Below are 15062 nucleotides of genomic sequence, written 5' to 3'. Positions count from 1 at the left end.
CGGCAGCGCTTGCTTGCTTGGTAACAAGCCGGTAGAGCTGCAGAATAACGTGAACCTCCGCAGAGTGTAACAGAGCCACGCACTATATAGAAAGCAGAGTAGCGAGAGAAGGCTTTTAATTAAGAACCCATCTCAGTGGTTATGTATCTACTCCGTCTATCTAAGAATTAACAGCATTCATAAACAAGTGTCATTTTTAGGTACGAATCTTTGCTGTTTTCCTTGTGTGCTCTAACAAAGCTAGTTGTCTGTAGTAGTGTAGCTAGCTAACTGTTCAGTTTGCCAGACACACACTAGCGGCTAGCAGCTAGCTAGATATGAAACTGAGGTTGTCAGGCAGGCCCTTGAGCTTGCTGCATAGCTAACGTTAGCCAGAATTGCATTACCGAATGAATGAGGGACATAACTATCTTGAATAATATCTAATGGTTGACTCGGCGTGACATGGCATGAAACGTAGTAATAGACATTGCATTGTTTTGTGTAGAGTTAGTTACAATTTTGCTCGCTCATGTTGTTCCACCCTAAATCAACTCAGAGTTGAACTTGCAGCCATCGTTAGCTAGCTAGCTGCGAATGAATGGTCTGTCTAGCTAGCCAGTTTGCGTGCATAAATATATTTGCTGTGTAAACCAACAAAAAAATCGAACCAAACATGATAACCCCGCTTGGAGTTAAATACGTACACAGATTTTCTTCTAACGTTTGCAGTCAAACTTAATCACCCGTATTGCCTGCCTGTGTCTCATCTCGTCTGTAACGCTAGCTATATAGCACGGTTTTGTCCCGGTCCCCTCATCCTAAAGCGGTCCTGTGCTGCAGGTGCGTGCCCGGTGTATGAACGACTGTAGGAGTGTGTCCCCAGTATGTCAGTGTCCGTGATCATTAAGTGGGGCGGCCAGGAGTACTCTATCAGCACCCTATCCGAAGAAGACACGGTCCTGGATCTCAAACAGTCCATCAAGTCCTTGACGGGAGTGCTGCCCGAGAGACAGAAACTTCTTGGGCTGAAGGTCAAAGGTGAGAGGTCAGAGAGATCATTATAGATCTGTCTCACATAGATGATGGCTGCATGTCTCGTATGTGTGCTCCAGGATCAATAGGTCTGTCAGCTACTGCTACCTGTCTACCTGGATGACAAGCTATCCTGCACTACAACACTACTGTCTGTGTACAAATACAATACGGTGAATGACAATATTGTCTGTTCAGCCTGATAACATGGTCTGGTCCACATCTGTGTGTCTCCCTCCCAGGGAAACCAGCTGAGGATGACATCAAGCTGGGTTCTCTAAAGTTGAAGCCCAACACCAAGATCATGATGATGGGAAGCAGAGAGGAGAGTCTGGTGGGTCCTGCCCTTTCTCCCTCCCTCCCTCTCTCTCTCGCTCTCTCTCTCTCTCCCCCCCCCCCCCTCACACAGAGAGACAGGCAAACGGAACACATACACCAGGATTTTGATGATTAATAGCAGAGACGGGAGTCTGGAGGGTCCTATTTTTTCTCCTGCACATAGACACACGCACTCACAGGACTGAGGTGAAAGGTTAGCTGGCGGTAGCTTCACTCCCACTCCTCTTTGTTCCTGTGAAGGAAGAGGTGTTAGCCCCGCCCCCGGAGAACGACGAGGTGGTCAACGACTTTGACATAGAGGAGGAGGTCATCGAGGTGGAGAACAGGTGAGGCCCTCCGCCCCTCCTGGTCCTGGTCTTCTACATCCAGGTCCGTAAGGATCATAATGTCTGTCTATCAGGGCCACCTTTGCTATGGTATCTGGTGTGATTCATTAACGGATGTTATTATAGTGTATTTACTCAGCGGAGGCTTTGAAATGTGTGTTCCTCCTGTCTCCAGGGAAGAGAACCTGGCCAAGATCGCCCGAAGGGTCAAAGACTACAAGGTGGAAGAGATGAACCCTCCGAGAGAGGGCAAGAGACTGCTGGTACTGGATGTGGACTACACACTGTTCGGTCAGTGTGTGTGTGTGTGAGTGAAGGAGAGCTAGCATGCTCTGACTGGGTATATGTGTGTTTGAGATAGCTAGTGTGTATCTGAGTGCAGTGTGTCTATATCTGTGTGTGTGTGTGTGTGTGTGTATCTGTGGGTGTATATCTGAGTGTGTGTGTGTCTCCAGATCACAAGTCGTGTGCAGAGACGGGTCAGGAGCTGATGAGACCGTACCTCCATGAGTTCCTCACCTCTGCTTATGAAGACTACGACATCGTAATCTGGTGTACGTAGCCAATCAGAACACACGCTACACACACACCACACACACTACACACACTTCACAAAAAACACACACTCATAGACACTACGCTAACACACTTTACACACACCACACATTCTACACATACCCTCACCACACTCTTCACTAGAGCTGGGCGATATAAAAAAAAACAAAAGAACGTCGATCTTAAAACACAAGCAACACAAGGGCCAGCAAATCGTCCGTTACTGTTTACAACGTTAGCTTGGCTACTTGTTTGGCGTTGCCTTTTCAGCTTGAGATATACAATGTGTGGCGTGAGAAATGGTTGAAATGCGTGTGTCACACAGCGAAACCGTGAGAGTTGGCAGCTCTGCTAATATTCGATATATCGCCCAGCCCTAAGCCACATTTTCTATAAACCGCACCCCACCAGAATGGGAGCTGACTGACTGTTGATTGGCCGGTTGACTGACTGTTGATTGGCCAGTTGACTGACTAGCTTACTGACGGATTCCAGAAGCTGTGTAATATGTTGTCTGTTTCCTTGCAGCTGCCACCAGTATGAAGTGGATAGACGCTAAGATGAAGGTTGGTGATCTACGTGTGAGGCTGTTCTACCAGGGACTCCTCACCCTCCCTGTGGAGATAGTTATATTTCTGAAATCGTTCTGGACATTTTCTAGAGTTCCATATAATTTCCAGAATTCTAGAATGGTCAGGTCGTACCACCAGACCAAACATCCTAACCCACCAGCTGTAATACAGCACTGATGGTTTGATCCATGATGTGGCCACAAGGTGGCAGTGTTTCAGACAATATACCTTCCCTCAGCTTGTAACCCTACTGAGCTCTCTATCTCTTCTCTCCCTGTCTGTCTCTCCTCTCTCTCTCTCTCTCTCTCTCTCTCTCTCTCTCTCTCCGCTGTCCTACAGGAGCTAGGAGTGACGGACAACCCTAACTACAAGATCACCTTCATGTTGGACAGTGCAGCTATGATCACCGTACACACTCCCAAGAGAGGGGTAGTGGAGGTGTGTGTGTCACATACAAGTGTGTGTAATATGTATGCATGTATTGAATTTGTATTGACATTTTATGTAATCTGCTGGTTATGGGCAATCTCACTGTCAAAGTCAAAATATCTCTTTCCAAAATAGTGAAAGTCAGCAGTAAAACCCTAGGTGTCCAGTAAAGAGACGTCCCTGAGCTGTATAACAGACAGGTTACAGGTTCAGAAGGTTCAGTCAGCCCCTACCCTCTTCACTCTTTGAGTGTCAGATCATACCTGGTTCCCCGGTTCAGGCCAGGAGGGTAGATAGCAGTGATGGTGTTGACTCTTGTGATCTCAGGGGGGTAGATAGTAGTGATGGTGTTGATCTGTGATGGTGATGGTTGTGATGGATGTTTCACGATGTTGCCATCCTCGGCTAACTGTCGATTTGATGTAGGCTTTTATAGGTTTGTGTCTGTCTATTTTGTATACATGTCAAAACCCTCCGTGGACAAATAAAGTTGTGCGTGCGTGTGTGTGTGTTGCAGGTGAAGCCGCTAGGTGTGATATGGGGGAAGTACAGAGAGTTCTACAACAAGAAGAACACCATCATGTTTGATGACATTGGCAGAAATTTCCTCATGAACCCACAGAATGGGCTGAAGGTAGGCAAGACGACCTTTAACCCCTCACCTAGCCCGACAGTGAAGTGTAGCTACACAGCAAAACCTTTTTTTTGGAGTTAACTCCATATGGTCAGTACTCACATGACTAAACTCAATCCTGGTTATAAATCCAACGAATCTTTGTAACAGTGCTATTTTTAATTATTTGGTGTTACATCCCGGCCATGTATGACCTGGGACTTGTAGTCCTCTGAGCCATATTTTGTTGCTGTGTCCAGATTCGGCCGTTCATGAAGGCCCACCTGAACAGAGACAGTGACAGAGAGTTGTTCAAGCTGTCCCAGTACCTGAGGGAGATAGCCAAGCTGGACTCCTTCACCGGCCTCAACCACAAACACTGGGAGAGGTGAGGCACACACACACGCGCACACACATAGGTATTACTCACACATGCACACACACACACACGTGCCTGCCACCTAACCCTAACCTGCCTGAGTGTGTGAGAACTTACCCCCTTTCCAAATGTGTGTGTTCTTAGGTACCTGTCTAAGAAGCAGAGCCAGTGAAAGCAGGAGAACTGGATGGGAGCAGCAGACATCCTCTGTGGACATGGAACAGGACACCTCCACCCTCTCAGCAGCCCTCCTCCGCTCCTTCACCCCCCCTCCTCCCCCCTCCCCCCTCCTCCCCCCTCCCCCCTCCCCCCCAGGGGATGGGGCCAGCCTGCGTGATGTCATCAGACTGACTCCTCCCTCTGTTTTGGACACCTGCCGCCCATGGCAACCAAGCATATCTCAGTATATCCCCCCCCCCCCCCCGATGTTACAGTGTTTATACACGTCGTTATGCACTTGACCCCCTACCGAACACACGCACACACATGATCTGCACTCAGGCTATTGGGAAACCGACCAAACCAAACTGGACCTGTTGGTGTGATGTGAGGGGGGGGGCGATTAGTTAAGTACTTTCGGTTTGGGCCACAGAGAGAGAGGGGCACTGACCCATTCTGTAGGAAGGGGGAGAGGAAACAGTTGGAGGAGGAGGAGGAGAGGGGGACGGGACAGCAAGCATGTTTCAATATGATGTGTCGTTACTGTAGATGGAACGTTCTCAGAAAGACCATTCAGAACACTTCTCCAGGTGGATACCACCCCCCCTCCCCTCTCCTCCACCTCTCTGCAGTGCCTGACCATCTCAGTGCAATAACCCCCAGTGGACCGGTCAGTAACAGAACACTCAGCAGGGGTTCTAGAGCAGCTCTGAAGGGTCAGTTTATGTTTGGGAGAGACTGGTGTCGTACGACGACAACGCTAAAGACGCTCTAGCACTTAACTCATTTGCGGCGCTCCTCGTCTCCATAGTAACCACAACCTTTTTTTTTGTCCACGATCTCAGCGACTGTGGTGTCCCAAGCTTTGATTCATCAAACCAAGTCTGATTTACCTGATTTAAAAAGGGTTCTTGACTCAGTTGATCGACTGTATTCCTGCATAGTTTGTTGTGAAAACATCTCCTCCAGGTGACCCTTGGATCTGACAGTGGTTGGATAGGTGGAAACCGGAGCTTCTCCAGGAATCTGTTTCCAGTCCAGTCACTGTCAGATCAGAGGTTTGTCATGGGACGAGTTGGGCAGCTGTGCTCAGACAGTTCTGTTTTCCGTGTTAGATAGGAATCATTTAGAAACTAGGGAGTATTTATTGTAATACGACTTTTGTGTTCTCTTGTAAAGTCTTGTTTTGTTGTCTGGTGACAGAGACCTTGTAGAAGAGAAGTCCGCAGCTTTCAATTGATAGTGAAAATTAAGGTACTATAGTTTACATACACCGCGCTGTTCACTGTGGCAAATACCCCTGGGTAACACACACCTGGAAAACTGACTCATTTGTTATTGACCATCATGTCGTTTTTTGTTGTTGTTGCTGCAGAGCTTTTCAGGAGTTTGTTGCAGCACAGACACTGGAGCTAGTTAATATCCAGGGGAGGATGGAGACTGTGTTAGGTCTGGTCTGGACAGACTTCACTGATCAGCTTATGTTTGAGGAAGACTGTTTGTTTGATTGATCGTGTTGGGGAAACAAGCTGATACCGGATGGCTGTTGTACACATATCCTGACTGTAAATAAAATAAAACAATGATGCTTGTTTTCCTTTTTTTCCTTTTTTCTTTCACAAACCACCTGAGACCTCATTTATCAAGCGTGTAGAAATTGTGTTTGGAATATTCCCACGAACAGTTCAAGGTGCAATATATCAAACATTAGGAGCGGCGTACGCACACTTCTAGGAGATTTTCCTTGATAAATCTAATCTGTTCTATAGTCTATAAACTCGTGCACAAACACAAGTATTTGCATACGAAACGCCCCATATTATCTAAATTAGTTGAATGACCACCAATAAAAAGGTAGCTATCAAGTTAAAATAGGTAATGTAGAAAGAAAGGAAAGAAAAATATTTTTTCCCAATTGGAAATGGAGGTTTTGGTGTCGTAGGTTGAGTGTAACCACAACATTTTATTCGAAACACTTACCGGTGCTTTGACGTTTTGACCACCCCAAAAAATAATATTGTTTGAGAAAAGGTAGCGATTGCTGTTAACCCAGATACTTCTTAGAGGCGCTAATTGGCAGAAATACAAAAAAGTGGTTTGATTTAAAATCAAGTGCGAAAAAGGCCGTAGCTGTACACAGGCGTGTATGGGAAATTGATGTACTGACCGGATTTACTGATGATTGCGTTTGAAACAGCAGGCATCGTTTGACTGATGGAGGGTTGTGAGATGCCAGACCGATCAGCAACCTCGCGCCCACGGGCACTTTTCTGGATCTGAATGTGCACTGGAATGGCATTCGTTCTCCTTGATTGTCTTTGACAAGTTGGTCCATTTTAGTGGAATCAACTTTTCCATTTTAGTGGAATTATACGAGTGGAACTAGAGAGGGTACAATTTCTGGGGAAATTGTAGGGTGTGCTTGCTTGCGTCGGTTGCACAGGGGTCCGTTTTTGAATGACATTTTTACTGATTTCTGTATATTTTATATGAAAATGCATACTTATTATTTATAAAGATTAAATAGATTTAAAAGCATTTTTTTTGCTGCTCATTTACAACTGAAAATACGAGTGAAGTGTAGAATGAAATAGATGTCTTCTCATTTCCCCTGCAAGAGGCAGCCTCATCGTTGAATCAAAACGAATAAATTTGGCAGACCGGTGTAAAAATGGACCTAATCTCTATGACTTAAACGTAATTTTAAGTTTTTCCCTTCTCGTGATATTTTCAGGCATGTAGCCTACTCATTGCATTCATTCATTAATAAAGAACCCCCTCTGAAGATTATTCTAAGACGTTACCCGGCAGTAGAAGATGGAATCGCGATTCAGACAGTCCCATCTGCTAACTGAAAATATGCCCCCCAAAACGTAAATAAGCTTGACATTAATAAAAAGCTCACTGGTAGCGATCATTGTCAGTAACAACGCAAAATGAGATATAGCCCTGTGTGGAGAAGCTGCCCCGGTAAATTGTACTACTACGGTACAGTACTAGTAGACTACTGCTGTGTTCGTCTTGGTAGCGATTGCGTTGGTTGAATTGGATTTAACGTTCCGTTGTACGGTTTAGGCTGAAATTAATTATTTTCATGAACAGATTGGCAACGTTTAGGCTGTGGCAATGAAGTTCAGGTTAGTAGTTAGATAGACTTTTGATTAAGTAAGGGGAGTGCCGAACATGTTCTGTCGCCGTTTGTGGCAATGAAGTTCAGGTTAGTAGTTAGATAGACTTTTGATTAAGCAAGGGGAGTGCCGAACATGTTCTGTCGCCGTTTGACTTCCTACAGCTGTGTAGATGTTTTTGTAGTGTCTCGCGTAGGCTACAGCATTGCAGTGAGCAACACTGGTTTGAAACCACAGGTAATGATAATTTCACCCACAAATCGTTTACTTGTAATGTAATGTCATAATAAATCCTACAACGAAAATGTATTTGTGAGCAATGTTTATTTTAAAGATTGAAAACAGATGCATCATAGACCACTGTAGTATGTGTTGCCCAGGCAACAGAGGCTAATGTCATGATGCTAATGCTTCAGTGAAATAGTAGACTACCGTTTCCAAAAGTAGATGTGGGCCTACTTCCTTAATAATATCAGCTAATATTGTACATTACATTTCATAATTGTGTTTCACATCACAAAGTAAAATGAGTAAATAGTTATCACCCTGGCCTCTTTGCTTGTGGCGTTCCTGCAGCTGCCTTGCAGTAAAGCTATAGTTAGCCTAGCTATCCCCCAAGTTAACAGATGTGAAACGAATGTTCTGCTATAGGTAGTCACGCGTGTTTTCGTGACGTAGTGACGTTAGTAACGTCAGTGACTGTGGCTAGCAAATTAGCCACCGTTAGCTTCACTTTTCACCACAAAAACGCAATTTCTACTTAAACCATGCAACGGAACGTAAATAAAAATACAACCAACGCAATCGCTACCAAGACGAACCTTTTGACACCGCCGTTGTGTATGTAGTCCAAATATTGACTGATCCTTAGGGGGGCGAAAATAAATAAATATATATGTGAGAGAACAAAGGTTGGGCTCTCGCCGAACGCTTGAGCACACCCAATAATAAATAAATATAAATGTGAGAGAACAAAGGTTTTGCTCTCGCCGAAGGCTTGAGCACACCCAATTATAGGAGTATCATACTGGTATAATTCCACTAAAATGGGTGTAGGGAAACGATATCTGCTAATGAGCCACTCACTTCTTTGTGCAAAAAAAGTCATACCTGTCTCTAAAAATGCACTCTTGACGGAATGCAGCGTGTGCTAAATATAGTGGTCGACGAGCATATTATTGTTAGATCATACATTAAACTACATTACATCAATATTAACAACTCACTTTATGGTGTTCAATTATATCATTACAATATTTAATGAATTCAATATTTCATGGAAATCCTTGCGAAATGCTTTCATTATTGATTTCAATACATAGAGTTCCCGTGTTCACGATGCAATTGCCTTCACCACTTGGAATTGTTCAGCTACGACCATTCTTAGGTTTACGCACACTTCAAAGAAATGTCGTCATGATAAATCACAACTTTTGCGTGGATCCATTCGTACGCACGGTTTACGCACACATTAGTGCGTATGAACGGTTGATTAATGAGGCCCTAGATTCTCTGGACTGAATTGAATTCTTAGTATTGGATGAAATCCTAGCTGTTCACAGCTGGTGACCCAGTAGCTAGTTCGCAGTCTGATCACTACCTGCTAGCTTGAGACAGTAAGGTGATACTTTCAGTATAACTGAATGGTATATAATTCTGGCTATTCTGAAGCATGGCAAGTGAAGTATAACAAGAGTACGTGCTGCTTTTCTATATTTAATAAGAATATGGAATACCATCAGCAATAAAGTACAGTTGAAATGAGTGGAATATCATTACTAGTGCTTTAATTACTCAATTTTGTGATGACCTCATCAATAAATAATAAATAATTTAAAGTCAAGCTAAGGCTATAGCTGTTATAGCTTATAAACGGACAAAACTTTGGACTTAGTCTTGTCCTAAGTCTTACAGAGACACTAGACAGAATAATGGTTCATATGGTAACATGACAGACTGGTGCTGTCTGTAGTAACATCAGACAACTGCATCCCTATGGACCGACCAGTGGTTCCTATGGTCACGGCAGACAAGCTGGTGCTTCCTGTTTGGTCCTGCAGTGGTATGATGTGTGTGGGACAAGCTCTGTCAGTGAGAAAGAGGATTAAACTCACAGCAAGTGGACAGACTGATGGTTCTGGCCTTTGGCACTTATTTTGTTTTTTTCACAATGTATGCTTCATGTTTTGGCTACCCGCAATGTCTGGGGCTATCTCGTTGTTATGATCAGTGACCTATGCACTTTTGTAAAGCTCTCTCTTGGATAAAAGCATCTGATAAATGAATAAATGTAAATTATAGTACTGAAAACAGATAGAAAGTCATACCTGTTAGTGGTGGTGTGGCTTTGCCTGTTTCATTTTTTTGGTCTTCACTCTGGTTTTGGAGGACAAAGTTAGAAATAGTGAGTGTGTGTGTGAGAGAGACCTAGAGAGAGAGAGAGAGTTAACATGATCTGCTTACTGTATTTGGGCCAGTTGGCTCCAGGGTCCATTGGTCAGTGGGTCTCGTGCCTGCACACAGAACCGGTACGTTTTGTGACTGGTAACTGTGTAGTTGGTGGCACTGGTCTCTTTAGTCTGACACACACACACACACAAACACACACACACACACAGTTAAATCAACAAATATAATGTGTCTTCTTCCCCAAAAACGTAAAAGAGTTCCATAGTACTTATAACAGGTAAAAGGCAGTAAGGAGATACAGTGTTATGGTGGTAGGGCAGTAAGGAGATATGGTGATATGGTGGGAGGGCAGTAAGGAAATATGGAGATGAGATGACGAGATGGTAAAGCGTTAAGGAGATGAGGTGATAAGGTGGTAAGGAGATAAGGTCACAAGGTGGTAAGGAGAGGAGGTGACAAGGTGGTAAGAATGTGGATGTAGGTGAGATGTATCCTACCAGGAAGTGGTCGGTGGCGTCACAGCTGCTGACGTAGCGGACCACCTTGACCTGGAAGAGCAGGGGGAAGAAGGAGCGGGGCGTGTCCCAGGTGGAGGGATAGTCCCAGTCAAATACATCCTGCTGGTTCTCTGCCTGGGTCAGTGGCACCTGGTCAGGCCTCACTGAGGGGGGTGGGGGGGGGGTAATATAAGATTTTTACAATCGCTAGATTTTTCAATGTTGGCTAAACTGTGGATCATTTTTCATTGCTTTGACACAAAATACATTCATAGACAACATCTTTCGAATCACATGACTTATTTTCTCTCTCAGACACAACCACCACTGAGGGGGGGGGGGGGGGACGTATTCGGTGACGGAGATAGCGAATCGTCACACTTTGTGAAGAGATTTTACAAAAGATAACATTATGTCATGCTACCTGTTTTTTAGGTCAATGTTTTATGAGTGACAAAGTGCGCTTGTTGGGTGTCAACCTTTGCTAGTGTTATGGAAGAATGAGTTGATATGAGACATGTATTAAGTGTTTTGGTAGTTTTAGTGCATTTTGGATGGGGAAATAACTGCTGTGCCGAGCTGCAAGTTGGTTAAGAGAACTGTATGAACAGTGAGAGAGAAAAGTATTGGAAAAGCAGGTCCTAGTGATTGTAAAAACCTGTAAGAAGATGAATAGGGGCTGAGATAAGACGAGGATAGGAGTAAAAGAAGCAGACGTTTGAGTCAGGACCAGGGGTTGAGAAGGAGAAGAGGAGACGGGAGAGTGGGGAGAGGAGAAGGAGGTTTGGGGTGAAGAGGGCATCTCATCCCTCCATCCCATCCACCTCATTCACTGTCCTCGTGGCGATGTGCTGAGGCTATTGGCTGTGTGTGAAGGGTAATGGTGAAATAGGCACAATGTGTATGTCTGCCTCTGTGTGTGTGTATGGGGGCGCGTGTATCTGTGTGTATGAGTGTTTGTGTGTGTATGAGTGTGTGTTTGTGTGTGTGGGCATGGGTGTGCGTATGAGTGTGTGCGCGTGACAGCGTGCATGCCTACCTATATCCCGTAGAAAGAACACCTTGCTGTAGTGCTCCAGCTTGTGATGACTGAGCATGTGCAGGGTGAGGCTGATGGGTTGGCTCTCTTCAGTGAAGGCGCAGCTCGCGTTGTCCATGCAGCTCACCCCGTCTCCGTCCATGCTGCACACCTGCGCCCGGGCGCCCCTAAGGAGACAGAGCACCAGCGCCACACACTCAGAACTCACACACAGGACAGCACCAGTGATGATGTACAAAGAGTATGTGGAGAGGCATAAATATTCCAAAGAGACATACAGATAGTACTGCACCTAATCAACAAAGTGCACAGTTCGAATGGCATTTAATGGTTAGCGCTAAGTGAACATCTTGTAAAACAACACATAGTAACATTTAAAATTGTATTAGCATTTAATTTATTTTGCTGTTGATTCATTTAGTTCCTGACACAATGTCCTGTTAGTATGATAAGCTCACAACTTGCAACTAGCAAGGTCTAGTCAACTAATAAACTGATTAGTGCAACTAGTAAAGTCTTGTTGGTTCATAAACTGGTCAGTGCAACTGGTAAGCTTTAGTAGGTTAACAAACTGCTTAGTGTAATCATAAGCTCTGTTTAGCTATTAAATGGGTTAGTTACAGTACAGGATCATATACGGTTCTGTGAGCCTGATATGTAAATTGAGGCGTTGAACCACCTCTGCTACGCGTGGACTCACCGTTCTACGCTGAGCAGGAATACGGTTGCTGTCTTGCGCGTGGCATGTCGTTTCCAGGAGCAACGGAACATCCCACTGTAGTTGTTGGCCCAGCAGTGGATGTACTCTGGAAGACCACGCACAGACGTTACCATGGTGACAGGTCGCGCGTCAAAACAGCTGTCTGTCTCTCTCTCTGTCTGCCTGTCTGTCTGTCTGCATGTAACCCACACATGTCCACGCACACACACACGCACACACACAGTCTGTCTGTCTGTCTGTCTGCATGTAACCCACACGTCCACGCACACACACACGCACACACACAGTCCGTACCATCAGAATGTTCCAGTATGGTGTTCATGTTGTCGCCCTCCTGTACCAGGACCAGGGTGTGGTTCAGGTACTCTCCTGCTGCGTTGTGGCAGGTGAAGTTCCCCCCCTTCCTCTCTTCCACTAGAACCTCTACCATGTTCTCCCTGGGAACCTGGCTGAGCCACGCTCCATTTTTCATCCACCGCACCTCCATGCCTTCGTAAGCCTCGCCACACAACAGAGGAACCAGGTTCTGTGTCTTCAATGACAGGTTCACCCTCAGAACCAACACTGGAGACCCACAACAGAGACAAGTTAGTAACCAGACAAAGTGGAGAGAGAGAGACAAAGAGACAGAGAGTGAGAGAGATAGGGATAGAGAGTGAAAGAGAAAGAGAGAGTGAGGGATAGAGAGAGAGAGAGACTAGTCACCGTTGGGCGTTAGTGTATAGGTTTCCTCCAGACTGCTGGGACAAACATGGCAAACCAGGAGACACAGAGTCATAGACAGCAGGGAATACCTGTCCATCTGGAAGACACACACATATACACAGATAACACACACACACACACACACATATACAACACACACAAGCGCACACACAAACATAAAGGGAAATACAGTGTCAACACTTAGAAATTCTATACACAATGCAATATTTGAACATCCGCTCAAATCCGATCAAACTACACACCAAACCAAACACTTCCATGTGTAAAGCCTCGCTTCCCAAAACCACACAGTCACAAAACTGACATTGTTTGTGAGCCCGAAGCACCAGTAAGGTCAGTCTGACCGAAATTTAAACAACTCTTGACCCTCCTCGTCTACACAGGTCAGCAACCCAGGGTGTCAATCATGGTCCACCCGTGTCATTAGGCTTAATTCTGAACAAGTTCACAAAATTATTATTATTATTATAATTATCTTGTTATTTTGAACAGGTTCTGGAATCAGACTGACCGTGTTGTGGAATCAGGCTGGAGCCAGTAGAGACTGTGACTCACCTTGATGGGCTGAGTGGAGCTGGGCTGAGAGGAGAGACGGATCCACACTGGTCTGACCCAGTCCTGGTTCTCTGTGTGTCTGTGATAGCTGGCTATGTGTGTTCTCACTGTGAGTCTTCTTCTGCTCTGTGCTGTTCTGCTCAGCATCCCTGTATTTATGGAGGACAAACAACCATGAGAAGTTCAATTTGGAAAAGCCCAGCAGGCACACAAAGGGAAGTGTGTGTGTGTGGTGTGTGCTTGTGTGTCTGGTTCTTTTGCAGAGGCTGAGACTGTGTGTGTTTGTGTGGGAATGAGGTCAGGTCCACAATCAAAAACAGGGGACTGCGAGCCCCAGTCCAGGCCTCTGAGCGTGTGTGTGTGGGTGTGTGGTTTTAGCAGCGCTACCTGAACATAACCTCATGTGTTCCTAACCCCCAGCCCAGAGCAGAACACTTCTCATTTCAGCCTCATGACCTGACACACACCACCATCACTAGCACGCTGCTATCTTCAGCCAGGTGCAACCCCCTTCACTCATACCCACCTGTGTAATCCCCATAGTGGGCAACCGGCAGAGTTTCCAAACAGAGAAACTTTCAGAGTACAGGTATCTGGTCTGTCTTGTGGGGAGGGAGGGATGAGCCACTGATGATGTCATGACCCCAGAGATGCTAGTGTGATGCAAGCTGTGGGCATGCAGCAGACCACAGGTTATTGCTCTGCCTCAACACCTTGGTGGTGTGTGTGTGTGTGTGTACTTTCAAATCCCTCTTCGCTGGAGCAGGTTTCAGGAAGTGTGTATTTCCACTTTGCGCTGGTGCTTGACAACATTGTCACAAGACCCTGAACAGAGGGATCGTCTGGGATCAGCAACACACATCACACTCACGCATTTTCTATTCTTCTATTCAACTCATTTAAATGGAAAACTACATTTCACATGCAAATGAAGTTAGAAACAGAGAGTCAGTAAAAGAGAGAGCGAAAGAGAGAGTGAGAAAGAGAGAGAGGGAGAGAGAGAAACAGTTGATTAGGGAAGTAGGGAGCTGAAGTGGTTGGCAGAGAGAACAGATGACGATTTCTTACTAAGTGTCAGGTTAACCCTGGTCTGGACATGTGCGTGTGTGTAAACAAGTTAAACAGACTCCCATTGAAGGTGCATAACAGGTCCACTTCCCCACGTGAGACAGGTTCTCCAACAAACTTATATTATTATTATTTTAAATCATCTTCCTGTTGCATCCTGTAAGTCTTGATCATTATTGAAGTGTGACATTTACAGCTACATCTACTACTCTCATTTATCAGCCTAGGTTTCAGTGACCTAGAGAATATGACACATATGGTGTGTGTGTGTGTGTGTGTGTGAGAGAGATCCCAGTCATAAGAACGGCAGTAGTGTTTTCCAGGTCAGGGGAGAACATGAACGTTTCCCTCCGTCTTTGTGCCATGTAAAAACCCAGACAGGAACTTGAAGATTCAGTATTTCCTCTGTCGGCAACGGTCACCCCGTTTAAACATCCACTGGGTCCTCTAAGGCTTCTCTGATTGGCTCCCAGCGTTGGTTCTACAGCACTCTGATTGGCAGTCAAGTCACAAATCAAAAAGAGAAAGGACTG

At 45.2% G+C, this 15062-nt stretch overlaps 2 protein-coding genes across 3 annotated transcripts; one reads left to right on the top strand and one right to left on the bottom strand.

Moving 5' to 3' along the window:
* Nucleotides 1-70: 70 nt before the first annotated feature.
* ublcp1 (ubiquitin-like domain containing CTD phosphatase 1) lies at nt 71-4508 on the top strand. The gene is made up of 11 exons (XM_067228845.1): nt 71-200; nt 823-1020; nt 1257-1348; nt 1594-1679; nt 1855-1970; nt 2135-2233; nt 2763-2800; nt 3146-3244; nt 3753-3869; nt 4109-4236; nt 4372-4508. Exons 2-11 carry the CDS (start codon nt 867-869, stop codon nt 4397-4399), a joined length of 957 nt encoding a protein of 318 aa, XP_067084946.1. The 5' UTR covers nt 71-200; nt 823-866; the 3' UTR covers nt 4400-4508.
* A 4776-nt stretch (nt 4509-9284) lies between these two features.
* il12bb (interleukin 12B, b) lies at nt 9285-13557 on the bottom strand. Of its 2 annotated transcripts, none has more exons than XM_067229240.1 (9): nt 13462-13557; nt 12886-12982; nt 12475-12744; nt 12160-12265; nt 11460-11626; nt 10421-10584; nt 9978-10093; nt 9842-9890; nt 9285-9599 (listed from the first exon to the last, which is right to left on the bottom strand). In XM_067229240.1, exons 2-8 carry the CDS (start codon nt 12980-12982, stop codon nt 9845-9847), a joined length of 966 nt encoding a protein of 321 aa, XP_067085341.1. In that variant the 5' UTR covers nt 13462-13557; the 3' UTR covers nt 9285-9599; nt 9842-9844. The 2 variants fall into 2 exon arrangements, with proteins under 2 accessions (XP_067085341.1, XP_067085342.1); XM_067229241.1 differs by having other exon boundaries at nt 9978-10027.
* Between the last annotated feature and the right edge of the window lie 1505 nt (nt 13558-15062).

This window comes from Osmerus mordax, chromosome 25, assembly GCF_038355195.1.
Source record: "Osmerus mordax isolate fOsmMor3 chromosome 25, fOsmMor3.pri, whole genome shotgun sequence".
NCBI classification, from domain to species: domain Eukaryota; kingdom Metazoa; phylum Chordata; class Actinopteri; order Osmeriformes; family Osmeridae; genus Osmerus; species Osmerus mordax.
Note: the sequence above shows the minus strand (reverse complement) of the source record. Positions and strands in the feature narration are given on the sequence as shown.